Source organism: Salvelinus fontinalis, chromosome 33, assembly GCF_029448725.1.
Source record: "Salvelinus fontinalis isolate EN_2023a chromosome 33, ASM2944872v1, whole genome shotgun sequence".
NCBI classification, from domain to species: domain Eukaryota; kingdom Metazoa; phylum Chordata; class Actinopteri; order Salmoniformes; family Salmonidae; genus Salvelinus; species Salvelinus fontinalis.
The window spans coordinates 8,836,118-8,861,722 of NC_074697.1; the positions used below are offsets into that span (position 1 = coordinate 8,836,118).

The window sequence follows — 25,605 nt, forward strand, 5'->3', positions numbered from 1 at the left end:
TCTATAGACTTGTTTGAATTAAAGCAGTGTTTTGGTATTGTCCCCTCTTTGTGCTAAAGGTATCTTTATGGTTGCCTATTGTTCCATAGTCATTATGTGTCTATCTATACAATCATGTTATTACCCTGCTCTGTGATTGAGTCGCCATTTCCAGATTGTATTTGTCTCTCCAAGACAAATGTGTTCACTACTCAAAATGAATGTGGAGACTGTAAGCGGAGACTAAGTCAGCTGAATAAGAAACGGGAAAAAAACTCAGTACAATGCGAATGTCTGACAGGTTGGATTGTTCCAGTGGTAGTGATGGGAGAGAAATAACAGTTAAAGGCTTTTGGGATGTTGTGCTAGTATAGCCTTTGGGCTCTAATAAATCACCCCATTTGATGAGAATTATAAGGCTATTTAGTCTGGCTGCTTCAAATGTAAAATGTTGACTGGTCGATTGTTTGATTGTTTGATCGTTAGGCTGTTGGTCTACCGAGATTGTTTTAGTTGAGCAGTAACATATATATATATATATATTTACACTTCCAGTCAAAAGTTTTAGAACACCTACTCATTCAAAGGTTTTGTTCTTTTTACTATATTCTACATGTAGAATAATAGTGAAGACATCAAAACTATGAAATAACACATATGGAACCATGAAGTAACCAAAAAAGGGTTAAACACATCACAATATATTTTATATTTGAGATTCTTCAAAGTAGCCACCCTTTGCCGTGATGACAGCTTTGCACAATCTTGGCATTCTCTACATCAGCTTCACCTGGAATTCTTTTCCAACAGTCTTGAAGGAGTTCCCACGTATGCTGAACACTTGTTGACTGCTTTTCATTCACTCTGCGGTCTGACTCATCCCAAACCATCTTAATTTGTTTGAGGTTGGGGGATTGTGGAGGCCAGGTTATCTGATGCAGCATTCCATCACTCTCCGTCTTGGTAAAATAGCCCGTACACAGCCTGGAGGTGTGCTGGGTCATTGTCCTGTTGAAAAACAAATTATAGTCCCACTAAGCCCAAACCAGATTGGATGGTGTATCACTGCAGAATGCTGTGGTAGCCATGCTGGTTAAGTCTGCCTGAATTCTAAATAAATCACTGACAGTGTCACCAGCAAAGCACCATAACACCTCCTCCTCCATGCTTCACGGTTGGGTATACACATGCGGAAATCATCCGTTCACCCACACCGGGTCTCACAAAGACACGGCGGTTGGAACCAAAAATCTCCAATTTGGACTCCAGACCAAAGGACAGATTTCCACTGGTCTAATGTCCATTGCTTGTGTTTCTTGGCCCAAGCAAGTCTCTTATTATTATTGGTGTCTTTTAGTAGTGTTTATCTGCAGGAATGTGACCATGACGGCACACCTGTTATTTGAAATGCATTCCATATGACTACCTCATGAAGCTGGTGTAGAGAATGCTAAGAGTGTGCAAAGCTGTCATCAAGGCAAAGAGTGGCTACTTTGAAGAATCTCAAATATAAAATATATGTTGATTTGTTTAACACTTTTTTGGTTATTACATGATTCCATATGTGTTATTTCATAGTTTTGATTTCTTCACTATTATTCTACAACATAGAAAATAGTAAAAATAAAGAAAAATCCTTTTGACCGGTAGTGTCTATATATTTGTGCCCATCTCAGTGAACTAATCCATTGTGGAGGCCTAGACTAATTTATGCTTGATCTGAAAATGTGGTCAAAGGCTCCTTATGGAGGGTGTGACACAATTGTGGAGCCTCCAGAGGCATGCAGAGGCCAAATCCAGCTCTGTACCGTGTCGCCATGCGCCTCCAAAGTTGTGTAACAATGCGGAGGGCTCTGTATAGCTCCGCATTGAAAAGATAGGTTGACTGTAGGTGGTGGCGTTACATCCTGTATAAACACAAACTCACTTCCTTGACAACAGCACTGCACTGCTCCGCGAAGCACGTGAAGTATGAATGCCCCGACTTCTGCTGAGGCCGTATCACCATAAATGCTGCATCACCAATGCAGACGTGGGATTGACCATGTGCCCAGATGCACAATGCACTTCTCTCTCCAGAATGTGCTCTCTAACCGGCAATTTGTGCACATTCATTGTTTTCATAACTTCATTGTGTGAATTGTTTGCATTAATTGTAAGTGTCTATCAACTCTCCATTACATACATCCCCAGTAGTACATTTACTGTTAATTTCTCTCATTTCTAATTTACAATGTTTGTTACTTTGATTACGGTTGTTTCTTTTAATGCGTTCAATATTATTATTCCAGTCTTCCTGTTCTCATTGTCTGAGTGGACGCATTGTTCGCAGAGTGCACAACCTAGGCTACACTTGTTAGAAAAAAGTTGTGGTTTATTTCATTCCGAATCCGAGTTCTGTCAATTTAGTCATTGTCTTTTGTTTGGAGAACTCCTGTCAATGTTTAGTACGGTCATGCACGTATAGAAGTAGGCCTATAGGTTACCAGGCCTGATTATACATAGAAGTAGGCCTATAGGTTACCAGGCCTGATTATACACAGAAGTAGGCCTATAGGTTACCAGGCTGATTATACATAGAAGTAGGCCTATAGGTTACCAGGCCTGATTATACATAGAAGTAGGCCTATAGGTTACCAGGCCTGATTATACATAGAAGTAGGCCTATAGGTTACCAGGCCTGTGTGCAAAAAAAGGCATATTAATGTGCTCATTTGGGGATCTGATAGTATTTCTGATTGGCTTAATGCACCAACACTAATCTGTCCCAAGCTCACTGACAGGGACACTCTGAGGGCCCAGAATATTTTCTACAGTGTTGCAAGTTCGCTTGCACAATCTTCAGGCTTGACCCAAAGTTGATATAATGTTTCAAGTTTGTTGCAGACAGGCCATGTGTAGCCAATATGATTCATAGGGTATTTCTTTTTATCTGGATATTTTCTACCTGCAGTGCAGGCTGCACTGATTTTATATAGTTGGCAATAGAAGATACTTTTTAGGTTCGTGTCATTTCCATTTCCATTTAGATATAATATTTATTAACCACATGACAGTAATTTTGAGATACGAAGACGTTATTCTAAATTAAATTAAACTGTTTCATGAAAATTAGCATGAGAAGACCATACCTGGCATGCAGATCGGTAGAAACGGAGAGACTGAAAAATTGCTTATATTTCAAGGCCATCAGACTGTGAAACAGCCGTCACTAACACAGAGAGGCTGCTGCCTACATACAGACTTGAAATCCTTGGCTATTTTAATAAATAGATTACTAGTCACTTTAAAAATGCCACTTTAATAATGTTTACATATCTTCCATTACTCATCTCATATGTATATACTGTATTTTTATACCATCTATTGCATCTTGCCTATACCGCTCGGACATCGCTCATCCATATATTTATATGTACATATTCTTATTCCATCCCTTTACTTAGATTTGTGTGTATTAGGGAGTTGTTGGGGAATTGTTAGATCACTTGTCAGATATTACTGCACTGTCAGAACTAGAAACACAAGCATTTTGCTACACTCGCAATAACGTCTGCTAACCATGTGTATGTGACCAATAAAATTGGATTTGATTTGATTTGGCAGAATCTGTGAAAGCCAGCAGGAGTTGGAGGAGAATAGTTGGGTCAGGTTAAGTTTTTTTTCTTCTGCTTATCTACATCTCTGGTGCTCTCTTGAGGCATCAAACCGTAAGCTTAAAACATCAGACAAGCTCAATGCATATAGTTCATTTTATTAAAACACATAGGGTGTGTCTATATATGGAAAATGACACATTTAAAAATGTTAAGCAATCGATTGGTCGAAAGAAGTCCTGCGTATTATGAAGATAAAATACATCTGTTTAACTTTGTAAACTAAAGGTGTCTTTAGAATTAATTTTTGTTTTATTAATGTTATTTAATCTCTCCTCAGACTAATATTATTCTGTTTGTCCTGTGGGTACCTTTGCCACTGTCATGGGAATTGACTTTCGGTCAACAAAGATTGTTTTTAGTCGAGGACAGCCCTAACGAGCAGAGAGCTGCTAGTCTGTCCAGACAGCAGAGAGATGGTCGTCTGTTCAGACAGTAGAGAGCTGGTAGTCTGTTCAGACAGTAGAGAGCTGGTAGTCTGTTCAGACAGTAGAGAGCTGGTAGTCTGTTCAGACAGTAGAGAGCTGGTAGTCTGTTCAGATAGTAGAGAGCTGGTAGTCTGTTCAGACAGTAGAGAGCTGGTAGTCTGTTCAGACAGTAGAGAGCTTGTAGTCTGTTCAGACAGTAGAGAGCTGGTAGTCTGTTCAGACAGTAGAGAGCTGGTAGTCTGTTCAGACAGTAGAGAGCTGGTAGTCTGTTCAGACAGTAGAGAGCTGGTAGTCTGTTCAGACAGTAGAGAGCTGGTAGTTTGTTCAGACAGCAGAGAGCCGGTAGTCTGTTCAGACAGCAGAGAGATGGTAGTCTGTTCAGACAGTAGAGAGCTGGTAGTCTGTTCAGACAGCAGAGAGCTGGTAGTCTGTTCAGACAGCAGAGAGATGGTAGTCTGTTCAGACAGCAGAGACATGGTAGTCTGTTCAGACAGCAGAGAGCTGGTAGTCTGTAAAGACAGCAGAGAGATGGTAGTCTGTACAGACAGCAGAGAGATGGTAGTCTGTTCAGACAGCGGAGAGAGGGTAGTCTGTACAGACAGCAGAGAGCCGGTAGTCTGTTCAGACAGTAGAGAGATGGTAGTCTGTTCAGACAGTAGAGATCTGGTAGTCTGTTCAGACAGCAGAGAGCCGGTAGTCTGTTCAGACAGCAGAGAGCCGGTAGTCTGTTCAGACAGCAGAGAGCCGGTAGTCTGTTCAGACAGCAGAGAGCCGGTAGTCTGTTCAGACAGCAGAGAGCCGGTAGTCTGTTCAGACAGCAGAGAGCCGGTAATCTGTTCAGTTAGCAGAGAGCCGGTAGTCTGTTCAGACAGCAGAGAGCCGGTAGTCTGTTCAGACAGCAGAGAGCCGGTAGTCTGTTCAGACAGCAGAGAAATGGTAGTCTGTTCAGACAGCAGAGAGCCGGTAGTCTGTTCAGACAGCAGAGAGCCGGTAGTCTGTTCAGACAGCAGAGAGCCGGTAGTCTGTTCAGACAGCAGAGAGCCGGTAGTCTGTTCAGACAGCAGAGAGCCGGTAGTTTGTTCAGACAGCAGAGAGCCGGTAGTCTGTTCAGACAGCAGAGAGATGGTAGTCTGTTCAGACAGCAGAGAGATGGTAGTTTGTTCAGACAGCAGAGAGCTGGTAGTCTGTTCAGACAGGAGAGAGCTGGTAGTCTGTTCAGACAGCAGAGAGCCGGTAGTCTGTTCAGACAGCAGAGAGATGGTAGTCTGTTCAGACAGCAGAGAGATGGTAGTCTGTTCAGACAGTAGAGAGCTGGTAGTCTGTTCAGACAGCAGAGAGCCGGTAGTCTGTTCAGACAGTAGAGAGATGGTAGTCTGTACAGACAGTAGAGAGCTGGTAGTCTGTTCAGACAGCAGAGAGCCGGTAGTCTGTTCAGACAGCAGAGAGCCGGTAGTCTGTTCAGACGGCAGAGAGCCGGTAGTCTGTTCAGACAGCAGAGAGCCGGTAGTCTGTTCAGACAGCAGAGAGCCGGTAGTCTGTTCAGACAGCAGAGAGCCGGTAGTCTGTTCAGTTAGCAGAGAGCCGGTAGTCTGTTCAGACAGCAGAGAGCCGGTAGTCTGTTCAGACAGCAGAGAGATGGTAGTCTGTTCAGACAGCAGAGAGCCGGTAGTCTGTTCAGACAGCAGAGAGCCGGTAGTCTGTTCAGACAGCAGAGAGCCGGTAGTCTGTTCAGACAGCAGGAAGCCGGTAGTCTGTTCAGACAGCAGAGAGATGGTAGTCTGTTCAGACAGCAGAGAGCTGGTAGTCTGTTCAGACAGCAGAGAGCCGGTAGTCTGTTCAGACAGCAGAGAGCTGGTAGTTTGTTCAGACAGCAGAGAGCTGGTAGTCTGTTCAGACAGCAGAGAGCCGGTAGTCTGTTCAGACAGCAGAGAGATGGTAGTTTGTTCAGACAGCAGAGAGCTGGTAGTCTGTTCAGACAGGAGAGAGCTGGTAGTCTGTTCAGACAGCAGAGAGCCGGTAGTCTGTTCAGACAGCAGAGAGATGGTAGTCTGTTCAGACAGCAGAGAGATGGTAGTCTGTTCAGACAGTAGAGAGCTGGTAGTCTGTTCAGACAGCAGAGAGCCGGTAGTCTGTTCAGACAGTAGAGAGATGGTAGTCGGTACAGACAGTAGAGAGCTGGTAGTCTGTTCAGACAGCAGAGAGCCGGTAGTCTGTTCAGACAGCAGAGAGCCGGTAGTCTGTTCAGACGGCAGAGAGCCGGTAGTCTGTTCAGACAGCAGAGAGCCGGTAGTCTGTTCAGACAGCAGAGAGACGGTAGTCTGTTCAGACAGCAGAGAGCCGGTAGTCTGTTCAGTTAGCAGAGAGCCGGTAGTCTGTTCAGACAGCAGAGAGCCGGTAGTCTGTTCAGACAGCAGAGAGATGGTAGTCTGTTCAGACAGCAGAGAGCCGGTAGTCTGTTCAGACAGCAGAGAGCCGGTAGTCTGTTCAGACAGCAGAGAGCCGGTAGTCTGTTCAGACAGCAGGAAGCCGGTAGTCTGTTCAGACAGCAGAGAGATGGTAGTCTGTTCAGACAGCAGAGAGCTGGTAGTCTGTTCAGACAGCAGAGAGCCGGTAGTCTGTTCAGACAGCAGAGAGCTGGTAGTTTGTTCAGACAGCAGAGAGCCGGTAGTCTGTTCAGACAGCAGAGAGCCGGTAGTCTGTTCAGACAGCAGAGAGCTGGTAGTTTGTTCAGACAGCAGAGAGCTGGTAGTCTGTTCAGACAGCAGAGAGCTGGTAGTCTGTTCAGACAGCAGAGAGATGGTAGTCTGTTCAGACAGCAGAGAGCTGGTAGTTTGTTCAGACAGCAGAGAGCTGGTAGTCTGTTCAGACAGCAGAGAGCTGGTAGTCTGTTCAGACAGCAGAGAGCCGGTAGTCTGTTCAGACAGCAGAGAGATGGTAGTCTGTTCAGACAGCAGAGAGCCGGTAGTCTGTTCAGACAGCAGAGAGCCGGTAGTCCATTCACACAGCAGAGAGCCGGTAGTCTGTTCAGACAGCAGAGAGCCGGTAGTCTGTTCAGACAGCAGAGAGATGGTAGTCTGTAAAGTCAGCAGAGAGATGGTAGTCTGTTCAGACAGTAGAGAGATGGTAGTCTGTACAGACAGTAGAGAGATGGTAGTCTGTTCAGACAGCAGAGAGCCGGTAGTCTGTTCAGACAGCAGAGAGCCGGTAGTCTGTTCAGACAGCAGAGAGCCGGTAGTCTGTTCAGACAGCAGAGAGCCGGTAGTCTGTTCAGACAGCAGAGAGCCGGTAGTCTGTTCAGACAGCAGAGAGCCGGTAGCCTGTTCAGACAGCAGAGAGCCGGTAGTCTGTTCAGACAGCAGAGAGCCGGTAGTCTGTTCAGACAGCAGAGAGCCGGTAGTCTGTTCAGACAGCAGAGAGCCGGTAGTCTGTTCAGACAGCAGAGAGCCGGTAGTCTGTTCAGACAGCAGAGAGCCGGTAGTCTGTTCAGACAGCAGAGAGCCGGTAGTCTGTTCAGACAGTAGAGAGCTGGTAGTCTGTTCAGACAGTAGAGAGCTGGTAGTCTGTTCAGACAGTAGAGAGCTGGTAGTTTGTTCAGACAGCAGAGAGCCGGTAGTCTGTTCAGACAGCAGAGAGATGGTAGTCTGTTCAGACAGTAGAGAGCTGGTAGTCTGTTCAGACAGCAGAGAGCTGGTAGTCTGTTCAGACAGCAGAGAGATGGTAGTCTGTTCAGACAGCAGAGACATGGTAGTCTGTTCAGACAGCAGAGAGCTGGTAGTCTGTAAAGACAGCAGAGAGATGGTAGTCTGTACAGACAGCAGAGAGATGGTAGTCTGTTCAGACAGCGGAGAGAGGGTAGTCTGTACAGACAGCAGAGAGCCGGTAGTCTGTTCAGACAGTAGAGAGATGGTAGTCTGTTCAGACAGTAGAGATCTGGTAGTCTGTTCAGACAGCAGAGAGCCGGTAGTCTGTTCAGACAGCAGAGAGCCGGTAGTCTGTTCAGACAGCAGAGAGATGGTAGTCTGTACAGTCAGCAGAGAGATGGTAGTCTGTTCAGACAGTAGAGAGATGGTAGTCTGTACAGACAGTAGAGAGATGGTAGTCTGTTCAGACAGCAGAGAGCCGGTAGTCTGTTCAGACAGCAGAGAGCCGGTAGTCTGTTCAGACAGCAGAGAGCCGGTAGTCTGTTCAGACAGCAGAGAGCCGGTAGTCTGTTCAGACAGCAGAGAGCCGGTAGTCTGTTCAGACAGCAGAGAGCCGGTAGCCTGTTCAGACAGCAGAGAGCCGGTAGTCTGTTCAGACAGCAGAGAGCCGGTAGTCTGTTCAGACAGCAGAGAGCCGGTAGTCTGTTCAGACAGCAGAGAGCCGGTAGTCTGTTCAGACAGCAGAGAGCCGGTAGTCTGTTCAGACAGCAGAGAGCCGGTAGTCTGTTCAGACAGCAGAGAGCCGGTAGTCTGTTCAGACAGTAGAGAGCTGGTAGTCTGTTCAGACAGTAGAGAGCTGGTAGTCTGTTCAGACAGTAGAGAGCTGGTAGTTTGTTCAGACAGCAGAGAGCCGGTAGTCTGTTCAGACAGCAGAGAGATGGTAGTCTGTTCAGACAGTAGAGAGCTGGTAGTCTGTTCAGACAGCAGAGAGCTGGTAGTCTGTTCAGACAGCAGAGAGATGGTAGTCTGTTCAGACAGCAGAGACATGGTAGTCTGTTCAGACAGCAGAGAGATGGTAGTCTGTTCAGACAGCAGAGAGCCGGTAGTCTGTACAGACAGCAGAGAGATGGTAGTCTGTTCAGACAGCGGAGAGAGGGTAGTCTGTTCAGACAGCAGAGAGCCGGTAGTCTGTTCAGACAGCAGAGAGATGGTAGTCTGTTCAGACAGCAGAGAGATGGTAGTCTGTTCAGACAGCAGAGAGCCGGTAGTCTGTTCAGACAGCAGAGAGCCGGTAGTCTGTTCAGACAGCAGAGAGCCGGTAGTCTGTTCAGACAGCAGAGAGCCGGTAGTCTGTTCAGACAGCAGAGAGACGGTAGTCTGTTCAGACAGCAGAGAGCCGGTAGTCTGTTCAGACAGCAGAGAGCCGGTAGTCTGTTCAGTTAGCAGAGAGCCGGTAGTCTGTTCAGACAGCAGAGAGATGGTAGTCTGTTCAGACAGCAGAGAGATGGTAGTCTGTTCAGACAGCAGAGAGATGGTAGTCTGTTCAGACAGCAGAGAGCTGGTAGTCTTTTCAGACAGCAGAGAGCTGGTAGTCTTTTCAGACAGCAGAGAGCTGGTAGTCTGTTCAGACAGCAGAGAGATGGTAGTCTGTTCAGACAGCAGAGAGATGGTAGTCTGTTCAGACAGCAGAGAGATGGTACTCTGTTCAGACAGCAGAGAGCTGGTAGTCTGTTCAGACAGCAGAGAGCTGGTAGTCTGTTCAGACAGCAGAGAGATGGTATTCTGTTCAGACGGTGTAAAGGAGATAGAAACCAGGACAGGAGATGGATATCCTACTGTACTCCTCTTCTGAAGCACAAAGTGGGAAAGTTGATATGTCCATGACCTCCTTTGATCTCAGTTCTGTTCAGTACTTTCAGTCCTTGACTGTAGTTGTGTATTTATACTAAACTTTAAAGGATGACAAAGATGTTCTGTGACACCATGGAATCTACTGGCGGAGCGTTTGTGGTGCATGCCAGGAGTGAATTCTATCTGGCTTTCTAATCCGAGCGGATCGCTAATGCTCACGAGGGCTCAGTGCAACAGTGTCATTGGCCATGGACAAGTCAAGCGTACATAATGTATTTAGCTGAGCTTTCCTCTAATACGCATCCAAGGCCAATGGAGCAGGGAGAGAAAGGTGAGAGAGAGAGAGAGAGGGATGGAGAGGGAGTGATATTTTCTGTAAAACAACAGCCTAGGACCTAGCCATAGGGAAGTGTGACAATTTCAAAATAATAATTTAGTATTGACTGAATCCCCATTCATCTGCCTAAAACCTGTGTTAGTGGGGCAGCATGTTCCACTGTTAGTCAGTGTTGACTGTTTTGTGCCCCATCCTTCCAGGCCAGGTTTGCTGAACATTGGGGAGTCTGCTACCCAGCCCTGGTTGGCTGATACATGGCCCAACTCCTGCTCCAATCACAACGACTGTAGCATGAACTGCTGCACCGCAGGACAGGGTAACAGTGACAGCAACCTGGCTACATACAGCCGCCCAGGTGAGTACGCTACGCACTGGAACAACTCATCCAAACATAAACTGTACTAAAACATCAAAATAACTCTGAGGCATCATGCCCATAGGGGGCACAGGGGTATCATGCCCATAGGGGGCACAGGGGTATCATGCCCATAGGGGGCACAGGGGTATCATGCCCATAGGGGGCACAGGGGTATCATGCCCATAGGGGGCACAGGGGTATCATGCCCATAGGGGGCACAGGGGTATCATGCCCATAGGGGGCACAGGGGTATCATGCCCATAGGGGGCACGGGGGTATCATGCCCATAGGGGGCACGGGGGTATCATGCCCATAGGGGGCACGGGGGCATCATGCCCATAGGAGGCACAGGGGCATCATGCCCATAGGGGGCACAGGGGTATCATGCCCATAGGAGGCACAGGGGCATCATGCCCATAGGGGGCACAGGGGCATCATGCCCATAGGGGGCACAGGGGTATCATGCCCATAGGGGACACAGGGGTATCATGCCCATAGGGGGCACAGGGGTATCATGCCCATAGGGGACACAGGGGTATCATGCCCATAGGGGGCACAGGGGTATCATGCCCATAGGGGGCACAGGGGTATCATGCCCATAGGGGGCACAGGGGCATCATGCCCATAGGGGGCACAGGGGCATCATGCCCATAGGGGGCACAGGGGTATCATGCCCATAGGGGGCACAGGGGCATCATGCCCATAGGAGGCACAGGGGCATCATGCCCATAGGGAACACAGGGGCATCATGCCCATAGGGGGCACAGGGGTATCATGCCCATAGGGGGCACAGGGGTATCATGCCCATAGGGGGCACAGGGGCATCATGCCCATAGGGGGCACAGGGGCATCATGCCCATAGGGGGCACAGGGGTATCATGCCTTAGGGGGCACAGGGGCATCATGCCCATAGGGGGCACAGGGGTATCATGCCCATAGGAGGCACAGGGGTATCATGCCCATAGGGGGCACAGGGCACGTGCCCCCTCAGATTTGTCCTGTTATAATGTTTTTATAGTAATAATAATAACACACATATATATGCAGTACAAGTCATAAGTTTGAACACACATACTCATCCGAGGGTTTTTCTTTATTTTTACTATTTTCTACATTGTAGAATAATAGTGAAGACATCAAAACTCATGCAATAACCAAAAAAGTGTTAAACAAATCAAAATATATTTTATATTTGAAACTCTTCGAAGTAGCCACCCTATGCCTTGATGACAGCTTTGCACACTATTGGCATTCTCTCAACCAGCTTCATAAGGTAGTCACCTGGAATGCATTTCATTTAACAGGTGTGTCTTGTTAATTTGTACAATTTATTTATTTCTAAATGTGTTTGAGCCAATCAGTTGTTGTGACAAGGTAGGGGTGGTATACAGAAGAAAGCCCTATTTGGTAAAAGACCAAGTCCATATTATGGCAAGAACAGCTCAAATAAGCAAAGAGAAACAACAGTCCATCATTACTTTAAGAATGTCAGTTAATCCGGAAAACTTCAAGAACCTTTAAAGTTTCTTCAAGTACAGTCGCAAAAACCATTGAGCGCTATAATGAAACTGGCTCTCATGAGGACCGCCACTGGAAAAGAAGACCCAGAGTTACCTCTGCTGCAGAGGATAAGTTCATTAGAGTTACCAACCTCAGAAATTGCAGCCCAAATAAATGCTTCACTGAGTTCAAGTAACAGACACATCTCAACATCAACTGAGGAGACTGCGTGAATCAGGCCTTCATGGTCGAATTGCTGCAAGGAATCCACTACTAAAGGACACCAATAAGAAGAAGAGACTTGCTTGGGCCAAGAAACACAAGCAATGGACATTAGACCAGTGGAAATTTGTCCTTTGGTCTGGAGTCCAAATTTGAGATTTTTGGTTCCAACCGTCGTGTCTTTGTGATACGCAGAGTAGGTGAATAGATGATTTCAGCATGGAGGAAAAGGTGTGATGGTTTGGGGGTGCTTTGCTGGTGACACTGTCTGTGATTTATTTAGAATTCAAGGCACACTTAACCAGCATGGCTGCCACAGCATTCTGTGGCGATACGTCATCCAATCTGGTTTGCACTTAGTGGGACTATAATCAGCACAACTCCAGGCTGTGTAATTGCTATTTGACCAAGAAGGAGAGCGATGGAATGCTGCATCAGATGACCTGGCCTCCACAATCACCCAACCTCAACCCAATTGAGATGGTTTGGGATGAGTTGGACTGCTGAGTGAAGGAAAAGCAGCCAACAAGTGCTCAGCGTATGTGGGAACTCCTTCAAGACTGTTGGAAAAGTACTCCAGGTGAAGCTGGTTGAGAGAATGTCAAGAGTGTGCTAAGCTGTCATCAAGGCAAAGGGTGGCTACTTTGAAATATCGACTATATTTTTTGGTTACTACATGATTCCATGTTTGTTATTTCATAATGTTGATGTCTTCACTATTATTCTACAATGTAGAACATATTACAAATAAATAAAAACCCTTGAACGAGTAGGTGTGCCCAAACTTTTGACTGGTACTGTATATATTATTATTAATTTGTTTTGTGTTAGTTGTTTCTTTGTAATACTACTAGCCAATTTTGTTAAAAGTTGGCTTTAGCTAGCCCAGATAGGTTCCCAATCTCATAACAAGGTTGGCAGACTTCAGAATAGCAAGCAATAACTAAATATATTGAAAAATATTTTACCCAGATTCTAGCAGAGATAAAGAGAAGCATATTTAATAATATATATATTTTAAAGAACTACCTGGAGGATACAGACAGAGGTATGCTTAGATATGCAGAAAAATAACATATTTCAGGGTCATGGGGCCTAGCCCCCTCAGGACCACCACCTAGCCATTCTCACAGACTTTGTGCCTCCTCAGATTTCCAGGGTGCATGACTCACGCACCTGCTCTCAAAACAAAGCATAGATAAGAATCATAAAAACAAGCGGCTCTATTTGGTGGAAAACAGAAAGAAGTGAAATCCCATATCTGGGTTAGCTCCCTGGAGTCTCTCTATACCTCTTTCCTTGAGAGGTCTCTAGAAGTAAAACCTGGGATGTGTGGCGTAGGAGTAGTGTGTGTGTTTGATTTATTTCAGGTTAAAGCAGGGTTGTTTTAGGCAGGAAATAAAAGGAGTGCGCTGGAAGGTCCTTATTGGTTTACTCTGCTGCAAATCGAATTGCTCTGCTAATTTCCATACTGTTGTTATAGCCAATAATGTCATTCCCACTAAGTGCTCAGTTATTTAAGAAATGTGGAGCAATGGTTGAGGTCAGGGCAGGACTGCAGACTGCAGCCAGCACTGGATGGAGAGATGGAGAGATGGGTAGAGAGAGAGGGGGGGGGGGTACCTGGAAGAGTGCAGAGAAAGAAAGGGAATGGAGGAGGAAAAAGAACGATGGGGGAGGATAAGTGGCATACACAGAGACAAAGAAAGAGAGAAAGAGCGAGGGAGTGGGGAGAAAAGTAAAGAGAGCAGAAGAGATGATGGACAGTGATGGAGACAGAGAGGGAGTTATGGTACACACCCAGGTGGCCTCTCAGTCAGCAGTACTTTCTATAAACAATACAGATTGAGTTTGGCTCTGAAGTCCGATAGGCACACACACGCACACACACACACACACACACACACACACACGCACACACACACACAATCAAAAGAGCAAAGTTTTCACACTGTACAGAGATAAAGGACCAACAGCTGTCAGAGAGGGGATGGGTATGGCTCTTGGTGCAGGGTGGGGACAAGGGATTTGAGGTTACACACACATAGGTATGACTTAACTACAAGCCTTGGACCCGACCCCAGCCCTGAACCTCCCTTTGACATACAGTAGACTTAGAAATTGAACTAAAGTAAAAGAGATGTGGGTATACAGGACAGTTGTTTGAACACGTGGCACATACTACAGTAGTGTAGTATTGCCTACCCACTCATTGATTCATTTACATTGTTGGCTTTAACCGTCTCCCCAAACAGCCTAACACACTCTCTTATTGTAGCAGATGTAGTGTTGTACTAAGTGCTGTGCTACCGCTGGGTTAAGCATCCTACTCAAGGACAAAGAAACACTGTACCCATCAAATACATACCCAACTTCTAAAGTTATCCATGACAGTCAACAAGAGAAAAACCTAATCCGACTTTTCATTCCGTGCTGTGTTTTACCTTTCCCAAACATCGTGTGAGTTTGTTTGAGAAGGGGTAATATGCTAAAAGCACTTCTCACTCATCCCCAGTATAAGACGTTAAGGAGCATCCCTGGTGCTGGCTGCTTTGTGTGGCCAACCTAAACCCTGTGGAGGTTTAACAGGATCAGCGGCTAGGTGACGGAGTCCAGGGATACGAGTTAATGTCCCTTTATCTAACACATAGAGGCCCTTTCTCCACATCTACCTCTGAAGTGCCTCAGATATCCCTCGGTTCTTGGAAATGTGAGGCTCACGTGCGCTCGGTTGTTCCACCTACAGCCGTCCTTGATATTTACCGCAAGGCTGGCTCTCAGATCTGCTGGAGGATTTGAATACTTTATGAGCCAGGGAACATTGGATCTGACAGTGGAGCTTTGCTCTTTGCTGCACGCTTCCTTCCAACCTTCTGATACAGACATGCTCCACTGTCCGTCTCAATGAGCAAAGCCTCCTCGCCTGGCGTCTGACAGGGAGGATAGACACGCCACCCACGTTGGGCTGTGGAAAAGATGGAGACATTATCGAGACAGAAAGACAGAGAGCGCAGACAGTGGAAGTATAATACAGCTCCAGTCACTCAACTGAACCAGATAGGGATAGCTGACGTAAATAATGAACTGTAGTTTGCACTGAAATATATATATACATATGTCTAGACTGAAGGCACAGTGATCTGTTGAAAGGTGCAAATGAGTCGGTCTGATTTATTACTGTGTCATTCTGAAATGTTAATATTTTCGTCTTATGTTTTATCGGAATGTGATGCCAGTGAATACAAATGAATACAATGCCATTCGTGCAGTTCATGCACTTGGCAAACCTCTTCTTCTGAACCAGCTATAGAAGCTAGTCTGGTCTTTCACTAAACCCTGCACCCTGCACCCGCTCCCATGTTATCCAGCCGACTGCATCGCCAACTATAACAACCAGATGGAGAGCAAACAGACCAACCTGATGGTGCCGGAGGGAGGAGTGTACGGAGACGTGGACCTCTCCAACAAGATCAACGAGATGAAGACCTTCAACAGCCCCAACCTGAAGGACGGACGCTTCGTTGGGCCCGGTGGACCAGGGGGACAGCCCACCCCGTACGCCACCACACAGCTCATTCAGTCGTCTATCCTGGGCAACAACATCAACACAGACAGAGACAGAGGGAGTGGAGGAGGAGGAGGAGGAGGGGGAGGGGAGATGAACGAGAAACACGGCTGGAAACCCACCACGGTTCAGCTGCAGAAGCAACAGGAAATGACCTCACAGCTCCACCAGTATAACATCATGGAGCAGAACAAGTTAAACAAGGGTGAGTGTGTGGTGGGAATCAGTGGAGGTTAGGAGGTCAAAACATAGCCGCCTTCCATCTTTCTTTCTTCCCTTCTTTCTTTCCCTTTATCTCTGTGGATGGACCCACCATGCTGAAGAATGTTCCTTTTTTCACTGGCTTCCCTGCTGCCCCACATTCAGTCATATTGATAGAGACCATCATCAGTCTCTCTCTCTCATTGTCTGGTATGCATTTACTTAGCTCCTCTTTCCTCTCTGTGTTCATATATAATCTCTGCTCTACATTCTGGGTCAGTTTCTGTCTTTTCAGTCTGGGTTGTTCTTCATGGGTAAAGTCACGTTGCGACAGGTGTAAGGATATTCTCCAGCTGTCAGGTATCTGAAGGAGAGAGAAACATTTCTGTTGGAAGTGACAGGCACTGAACTAAACTGTCGTCACCTTGTTCTTACCTGCAGAAAGGAGTTGCTGCTTTAGTAACACCGTTTCCAGTTTGGTCATGGGCTCTTGTATGGAACAGAAATTGCATGTCTTCTCTTTCAGCACTATTAGGAAGACAACATCCTGTTATTGCATGATATTACACCAGACAGTTTGTTGTGACAGTTTAAAATTACATTTCAACTTATTAGAGGTGTATTTAAACACATCGCTGGTAAAGGTCGTTATTTAGATGTGTTGTTACATTACGTTAGCCTACCTGTGATCATTATTTAGATGTGTTGTTACATTACGTTAGCTCTTATGTTAGCCTAACTGTGATCATTAGTCAGGTAAACTCAACCAGTCTCTACTCATCTTTTGATATCATAATGTCCCCTTCTGTCCTTCATTTTCATAAGCTATCTGTACTTTTCTAATGCGATAATGTTGTGTATGCTGCCCTGCGACCCACCTTCATCATGCTTACCATGCTCCTCCTCTCCCCTACCAGACCACTATAGAGGAGGGGACAGTCCCATGGCTACCACCATCCTCTATAACCAGGCCCACGAGGCCCACACAGGGGGATCCTACAACAGCTCTGACCGTGGCAGCAGCAGCACCTCCGGTGAGAGAGGGGGGCAGGAGCAGGGCAGGAGGGGGGACCGGGGCAGACAGGGGTTATCATATCCACAGCCAGATGGTGTTTTACTGCCTGGATGTTCAATCGCTCTTGTTGTTGTTGTTTCCAGTTCATTATTATTTCTATAAAACCACTTAATCACTTTCAACCCAGAAGCTCCATTTCTAAATCATTCATTTCCTCAAAAGCAATAAATCATAGTGGGACTAATAATGCATGATGCTTTAAAATGGTAATTTTGATTAATTTCCATGTCAGTCTCTTGAAGAGAAATGAAAAGCAGCCTTCAGTGGAGGGAAAATGGAGAACACAAAGACAGAGAAGAGAAACATGACAACAATGGGATGAGAAACATCAGGCTTCAGTTTCCATTCTGTGTGTGTCAGTTCCCATTCTGTTTGTTCCCATTCTGTTTGTTCCCATTCTGTTTGTTCCCATTCTGTTTGTTCCCATTCTGTTTGTTCCCATTCTGTTTGTTCCCATTCTGTTTGTTCCCATTCTGTTTATTCCCATTCTGTTTGTTCCCATTCTGTTTGTTCCCATTCTGTTTGTTCCCATTCTATTTGTTCCCATTCTGTTTGTTCCCATTCTGTTTCTCCCACTCTGGGTGTTCCCATTCTGTTTGTTCCCATTCTGTTTGTTCCCATTCTGTTTGTTCCAAATTCTGTTTGTTCCCATTCTTGGTGTTCCCATTCTGGGTGTTTCCAGTCTGTGTGTTTCCAGTCTGTGTGTTCCCATTCTGTTTCTCCCATTCTGTGTGTTCCCATTCTGGGTGTTTCCAGTTTGTGTGTGTCAGTTCCCATTCTGTTTCTCCCACTCTGTTTGTTCCCATTCTGGGTGTTCCCATTTTGGGTGTTTCCAGTATGTGTGTGTAACCTCAAATCCCTTGTCAGTCTGTGTGTGTTTCCAGTCTGTGTGTGTTTCCAGTCTGTGTCAGTTTCCAGTCTATGTCTGTTTCCAGTCTGTGTCAGTTTCCAGTCTGTGTCAGTTTCCAGTCTGTATCAGTTTCCAGTCTGTGTGTGTTTCCAGTCTGTGTGTGTGTTTCCAGTCTGTGTCAGTTTCCAGTCTATGTCTGTTTCCAGTCTGTGTCAGTTTCCAGTCTGTGTCAGTTTCCAGTCTGTGTCAGTTTCCAGTCTGTGTCAGTTTCCAGTCTATGTCAGTTTCCAGTCTGTGTCAGTTTCCAGTCTGTGTGTGTATACATATGCTGAAGTTGAAGTGTGTGTGTGAGCAAAATTCAATCCCGTGGGCTGTTAACAGAAAAGGAAATACCTCGTTTGTGAGTGTTTTTCTGTCTTGTGAGCTAGTCACTGGACGTTTTATTTGGTTCTTCCTTCCTTGTTTTTTTTTGTAAAAAAACATTCATTTACCATCCCCTTCATTCCTGTGAAGAGGAGGATAATCTCCTCAGAGCTGCAGTGTTTGTTTCTGGACAAGGACTAATGACACACACATTCCAGAGGGAATGCAACACTGCCTCCATAACGCCCAGGATCCATTCTGATATTGTATATGAAGTTCAGCTCATTAAAGAGCAGCCCTCTGTGCTCGCTGAGCTCACAGCTCATTGGTTTCTCATTCTAATTGGCTGCTGTTAATTGGCCTCTGATGTTTTCTGCTTTTTTTCACGTTTTTCTATTTTCTCTTGGTGAACATTAGTTGATAAATGACTGTGTTTTTGATGGCATGGCTGGCATTAATTACACATTGAGAGATAATGTGCGTGGCATTTCCGCAACGTCCATAAAGAAAGGGGGAGCCATTAGCTGACATGCTCTCGTGTAAAATTATATTTTTTTATCTGTGTAAATCTTGCGCTGTAATTAGCCCTGTTGGTTCCTATTTTATTATCTGCTGTCGATGTATTAATTTCGCAGCTGATTTAGCGTGATTCAACAATGTAGATGGTTGTGAGACAGAGGAGGATGTGGGAGTGGGTATGTCTGTCTGCATGTTTCTGACTGAAGGAGTTCTTTGTTCATGTTTTTGCAGGGAGTCAAGGTCAAAAGAAGGGAGTGCGCACCCCCAAACTACCCAAACAGAGCGCAATGAACTGGGCTGACCTACTGCCTCCTCCCCCGGCTAACCCACCTCCCTGCCGCAACATGGAAGAGTACTCCCTGTCCATGGACGAGAGGTGGGACATGTCCACACACACACACACACACACACACACACACACACACACACACACACACACACACACTCACACTCACACTCACACTCACACACTCACACTCACACACTCACACTCACACTCACACTCACACTCACACACACACAGACACCTCCCTGCCACTCGACCCTTTCCTTTCATTTACTGAACGTGTTAAATTTTCCCTAAGCATTTTTGTTCTATTGTGTATCAATGCTAGGTTCATGTCAAACCTTTTCCTGTACCTTGGTAGCAGCACAACATGAATATGTACTAGCGACATTGTTCCAGCTATGAATGTTATTGTCACGTTGAGTGACATCCAACTAATCAGCGTGTTTCACTGTGTTGACAGCTATGACCCAGACATGCAGTGTTCCCTGCCCCCCTCCCGCATGTACCTGCAGCCAGACGAACTGGAGGAGGAGGAGGAGGAGATGGAGAGGGGTCCCACTCCACCCGTCAGAGGGGCTGCCTCGTCCCCCGCCGCGGTGTCCTACAGCCACCAGTCCACAGCCACCCTCACCCCCTCGCCCCAGGATGAGCTGCAACCCATGCTCCAAGACACAGCAGACAGCATGGTCTCTGGACACGAGCGCAGGTACTGGGAGGTGTTATTCTGGATTAAAATGGACTCTGATTGGCTGATATACAGTGGGTATCATAAGTATTCAACCCCCCCCCCCTTAGATTTTTTTCACATTCGATTGTGTTACAAAGTGGGATTGAAATATATTTAATTGTGATTTTTGGGGGGATCATTGATCTACACAAGATACTCCATACTGTTAAAGTCAAAATAACATTCTATAAATTTAAAATAAAATTTAAATATGGTCGTTGCATAAGTGTTCACCCCATAAATGATTTCAGTTAGACCTAAGTGACAGAGTGAAACATATACAGAATCAAATATACTGAATCAGAATCTATCAAAGCATGTATCCAGAATGGAGCAAGGCACTAAACTCATGCTAAGAGGTGTTTCTAAAGGATATTGTTAGTACTTATCTATTCAAGGTGTATTATTGATTTATGTTTCATACATCTTTTGTGTAGATCGTTGACAAAAAATTATACGAAATACATTTTAATCCCACTTTGTAAGACAATAAATGGGTGATACCCACTGTAGTAATGATTTCAATAGTCTCTGCAAAAAAATGCAATCATATTTTATAATTGATTTATATAATTGATTTCTCATACCCTACATTAAGAACATGTCTCCTGCTGTTTCAGACGCCATGCAGTGAGCCCCCCTCCCCGACCCATCTCCCCCTCACACACCTACGGCTACATCTCCAGCCCCCTGTCCCTGGACACAGACGGCATGGAGGAAGAGGGGGAGATGTTGGAGGAAGAGGAGGAGGAGGAGGAGGAGGAGGAAGGGGACGAGACAGACGCGGAGGTGGCCAAGGTGCACCACCACCACACCCACCCCCACCTTCACCACCCCCATCACCCTCAGCAGATCCACCCCAGGAGGCTGCTGCTGCGGGGCCTGGAGCAGACGCCAGCCTCCAGCATGGGGGACCTGGAGAGCTCTGTGACGGGCTCCATGATCAACGGCTGGGGTTCGGCATCCGAGGAGGATAACGCCTCGTCAGGGCGCTCCAGCGCTGTCAGCTCCTCAGACGGATCCTTCTTCACAGATGCCGACTTTGCCCAGGCAGTTGCGTCTGCTGCAGAGTACGCAGGCCTGAAGGTGGCCAAGTACACCAACCCCACGCAAGGCCAGGAGGGAGGCCCCGGAGGTAGGCACATCTATTCCTCACTAATATAATGTCACTTTATCAAGAAGAATAGAAAACAAGATAATGAGCACCTTAATTCCTTAGAGTCTAAGACGTTGGGGGAGGGTGGGTGCTAAGCTGACAAATGGTATTGATATATGATGGTCATACTATGGATCGTTTAGCTATTTCATTTTTTATTTGAGGACCCCTTTAGGTATATATATTTTTTGGATCAAATATTAATTTTGGTCTTTACTACTAAAGCCAATGGAAATGCATTGAACTACAAATTCATAAATGTCTAAATGGACAGTCACAAACTAAATCATAAGAAACAAGGTTTTGAAGTGTCTGTCCTAAATCTAAGAGTAATTAAAAATACTCAGAAAGTATATACGGTATACTGTATATAATTTATTTACACATATTTAACCCATGTTTTTAGGCACAAAACTACCTTCAAACTTCCATAATAAAAATAAAAAACGATACCGGTTACCTTCAGACGAGTCACTTGACACTTGTGGGGGTCGTAGAGCAAAACGGAGAACACCATCGTGTTCGTGAGAGTCTCCCCTTTCCATAGAATAGTCAGAATAGTTTGAACACTGTTCGGACACTACAGACGTTTTCGTGAGAAGACTGATTTTCAGGATGTCTCATGATCTGACAAACACTGCACCTTTCACCGCAGATGTGGAAGTGTGACACTGGAGGATGAACTGGATTGAGACGCAGCCAATACAAGACAGATATCTCTATTTTAAACAGATATCTCCAGCTTCTCTATCTTAAACAAATATCTCTAGCTTAAACTGATATATGTAGCTTAAACTGATATATGTAGCTTAAACTGAAATCTCTAGCTTAAACTGATATCTCTAGCTTAAACTGATATCTCTATCTTAAACTGATATCTCTAGCTTAAACTGATATCTCTAGCTTAAACTGATATCTCCAGCTTAAACTGATATCTCTAGCTTCTCTAGCTTAAACGGGTATCTCTAGCTTAAACTAATATCTCTACCTTAAACTGATATCTCTAGCTTAAACTGATATCTCTAGCTTAAACTGATATCTCTAGCTTAAACTGATATATCCAGCTTAAACTGATATCTCTAGCTTCTCTAGCTTAAACTGATATCTCCAGCTTAAACTGATATCTCTATCTTAAACTGATATCTCTAGCTTAAACTGATATCTCTAGCTTAAACTGATATCTCTAGCTTAAACTGATATATCCAGCTTAAACTGATATCTCTAGTTTCTCTAGCTTAAACTGATAACTCCAGCTTAAACTGATATCTCTATCTTAAACTGATATATCTAGCTTAAACTGATATCTCTAGCTTAAACTGATATCTCGATCTTAAACTGATATCTCCAGCTTAAACTGACAGATTTTGATGGGGACTTTTTGTTTATGTAACTTAGATTGATGCACTGGTGTGTCAACCGACTCTGGGGGGTTCACTTTTATGAATCTCTTATTCTGCAAGCCCACTGACAGAGGGGAAACCTTTTCAGGTTTCATGTACCTTACCAAATGTGTATTTTCTTTCAGGACGAAAGTATCAAATGGCCTCTTCAGGCCACCGTCCTGGCAGCCCCCTGTCCACAGACAGCAACATGAGCACGGCCAACATGCAGAAGAGGCCTCCTAAGAAGCAGAAACAGCACCCTGCAGCGGGCCACCCAGGGCTCCAGCGAAGAGAGGCCTACCCTGAAGGTACAGTACAGAACCACACTCTGCTCATTCATCACTAAAGTACTGTACGAGGTGGAATATCATAATCAGGACTGGAGTTGTACCATGGATCCATTTGTAATCTAGTCCACTAATTCTTTAATACCTCATAATGAGGACTGGAGTTGTACCATGGATCCATTTGTAATCTAGTCCACTAATTCTGTAATACCTCATAATGAGGAGTTGTACCATGGATCCATCTGTATTCTAGTCCCCTAATACTGTCATACCTCAGTACCCAGCCCCACCCATGTGATGTATGGCATGGTGCCTGCCTGAGACAGTGTCCAGGACTGAGTGTGAGTGTGTCATAAGTCAGAGCTTTTAATCATCTTCCCCTCGTGTGTGTGACATCACTTCCAATCTGTGGTGGTGCTGAGCAGAGCAGCCTAGATGGTAGGGGTATGGAGGGGGCCTGTCTCAGGGGACTACTGTCCAGCTCCAGCCCATTCTGCTGCTGCTGCTGAAACTGGAATGTCTTCCACTCCAGCCAGCCACTAATGAAATTACCCCAGGTGCTCTGGCTCTTATTGAAGTGGCCCCCTGGCCTCCACTCCAGAAGCCAGGAATAAACAAAGCAGGGGCCAACTACAGAGTAACAACGCACATCACTGGGAATATGCTTATCCTTGTCAAAGTGAAGGATGTCAACTTTAAGGGTATTTATTGTTGCTTTATTTGTGGCCCTAAGTGTTATTTTTAGTTCTGTTTTCCTTAGGGATTGAGCTTGTGTGTCTATGCATTGCCTCTGTCTGTTTGTGTGTGTGAATGGATGCGTCAGTGCGTGTGTGTAGGTGTGTGTGTCTGTGCATTGTCTGTGTGTGTGTGCATATGCGTGCATATGTGTGCATACATGTGTGTGTGTGCATACGTTTGTGTGTGTGTGTGTGTGTGTGTGTGTGTGTGTGTGTGTGTGTGTGTGTGTGTGTGTGTGTGTGTGTGTGTGTGTGTGTGTGTGTGTGTGTGTGTGTGTGTGTGTGTGTGTGTGTGTGTGTGTGTGTGTGTGTGTGTGTGGAGCTGGCTCTCCTCTTACTGTGAGGTGTCCTTGTGTGTTGGAAGCACTTGACAGGGAGATTTAATATCCAGCCCCTCTCTGAGCCAGACCAGCTATCACTGCACCAAATCCTACCCCCTTCTCCTTCATCCCTTCATCCCTTCATCCTGCGTTCCACCCCATCCCCTCCCTTTGAAGTAATCTCTCCATCCCTCACTCTGCTCTCTTCCAGCTCCCTCCATCTCTCATCCCTCCCTCCTCCCTCACTCCCCCTCTTTGTTCCCTATGTGTGTCTGAGAGGAGTGAGGAGGAGAGGCGACCGACAGTTCTCCAACCCCAGTCTGGTCTGGTCGCTGATTGTATTCCATCTGAATAGATTGATTGCACTGTAGTGGGGGGCTGGGTGAGTGACGGAGAGGTGATAGGGAGGAAGAGAGATGATAGGGAGGGAGAGAGGTGATAGAGAGGGAGAGAGGTGATAGGGGAGGGAGAGAGGTGATAGAGAGGTGATAGGGGAGGAGAGAAGTGGTAGGGGAGGGAGAGAGATGATAGGGTAGGGAGAGAGATGATAAGGGAGGAGAGAAGTGATCGGGGAGGCAGAGAGATAGGGGAGGAGAGAGGTGACAGGGGAGGGAGAGAGGTGACAGGGGAGGGAGAGAGGTGATAGGGTAGGGAGAGAGGTGATAGGGGAGGAGAGAGGTGATAGTGGAGGAGAGAGGTGATAGAAAGGGAGAGTGGTGATATGGGAGGAGAGAGGTGATAGGGGAGGGAGAGAGATGATAGGGTAGGGAGAGAGGTGATACGAGAGGAGAGAAGTGATAGGGGAGGGAGAGAGATGATAGGGTAGGAGAGAGGTGATAGTGGAGGGAGAGAGGTGATAGTGGAGGGAGAGAGGTGATAGTGGAGGGAGAGAGGTGATAGGGGAGGGAGAGAGGTGATAGGGGAGGTTGATGTATCTTCATGTATTTATTTCCATAGTAGTATGATGATTGCCCCCCCTGCTAGCTGTGTCCCCCTGCTGTCCATTGCATTGGAGGTCAAAGCGAGAGCAGTAATCCACCCAGGACAGGACAGCCATGAATACCCAGAAGCATCGTTTAACCCTTTCCATTCCGTCTTTGCTAAAATCTTAATCTTAATCAGTATAGGCGTCCAATGTGGGAATTAAATCTACAAACTTGGTGGTGTATTCTCTTACCAACTGAGCCATTGTTGAGTCCCTCTTTAAAACTTTTTAGGGATAGGGGGCAATATTCGGAAGTTTGGATGACTGGATTTTTCTCAGGTTTTTGCCTGCCAAATCAGTTCTGTTATACTCACATACATTATTTTAACAGTTTTGGAAACTTTAGAGTGTTGTCTATCCAAATCTATGCATATCCTATCTTCTGGGCCTGAGTAGCAGGCAGTTTAATTCGTGCACACTTTATCCAAAATTCCGAATGCTGCCCCCTACTCTAGAGAAGTTAACCATTTTACAGAACTTCTTGGGGTTAGACCCACAGAGAGAGAACTGCTCAGTAACGTTGGCCTTCCGGATAGCCTGAGTGCGCTTATTTCTCATTTGCCTGAATGAGAGCCAGTCAGCCTGAGTTTGCATGTGCCGAGCCTATCACCAAATGCAATTCTTGAGTTGGAGTAACTCTGCCAGATCACGGTCGAACCAGGGGCTGAACCTGTTTTTAATTAAACGTTTCTTTATGGGGGCGTGTTTGTTAACAACACCACTGAAAATATCAAGAAGAAGGTTGAAGCGTCTTCGACATCACGCTGATTCTATATCAATTTACAGAGGCCAGGTAATGAAGAACGGTTTTTAAGGTTTTTGCGCAAGCGTCTATGACAAATCAGGACAGATCATTTCAATGAGCAGCCATTACGAACACAGGCTGTAAAACAGTGATCACTAAGGTCGTTACAGAAAACACCAGACTGATATCTATCAGGATTATTTGTAAGGTTAACATTGAGGAGAGTAGCTTTTTCTGGGTGTTTGGAGTCATACCTTGTGGGATTGGTAAAAATCTGAGAAAGATTTAGGGAGTCCCATTGCTTTAGGACTTGGTCAGGTGGTTTAAGCATGTCACAGTTTAGATCACCTAGCAGGACAAATTCAGACTTAGTGTAAGGGGCCAGGAGAGAGCTTAGGGCATTAAGGGTACAGGCCGGTGCTGATGGTGAAC

The 25,605-nt window shown here is 45.8% G+C and overlaps 1 protein-coding gene across 6 annotated transcripts in view; it reads left to right on the plus strand.

Annotated features, from left to right (window-relative positions):
* Positions 1 to 25,605, plus strand: part of LOC129832536 (roundabout homolog 1-like) — a 448,098-nt gene that overhangs the window by 411,329 nt on the left and 11,164 nt on the right. For 5 of the 6 annotated variants that reach the window (XM_055896657.1, XM_055896660.1, XM_055896656.1 and 2 more), the window contains 7 exons: positions 10,093 to 10,247; positions 15,341 to 15,742; positions 16,656 to 16,772; positions 18,777 to 18,921; positions 19,295 to 19,540; positions 20,182 to 20,696; positions 22,243 to 22,407. In XM_055896657.1, coding sequence (XP_055752632.1) covers positions 10,093 to 10,247; positions 15,341 to 15,742; positions 16,656 to 16,772; positions 18,777 to 18,921; positions 19,295 to 19,540; positions 20,182 to 20,696; positions 22,243 to 22,407 — 1,745 coding nt within the window. The remainder of the gene's footprint in view (positions 1 to 10,092; positions 10,248 to 15,340; positions 15,743 to 16,655; positions 16,773 to 18,776; positions 18,922 to 19,294; positions 19,541 to 20,181; positions 20,697 to 22,242; positions 22,408 to 25,605) is intronic. The other variant, XM_055896659.1, reaches the window with a different exon arrangement.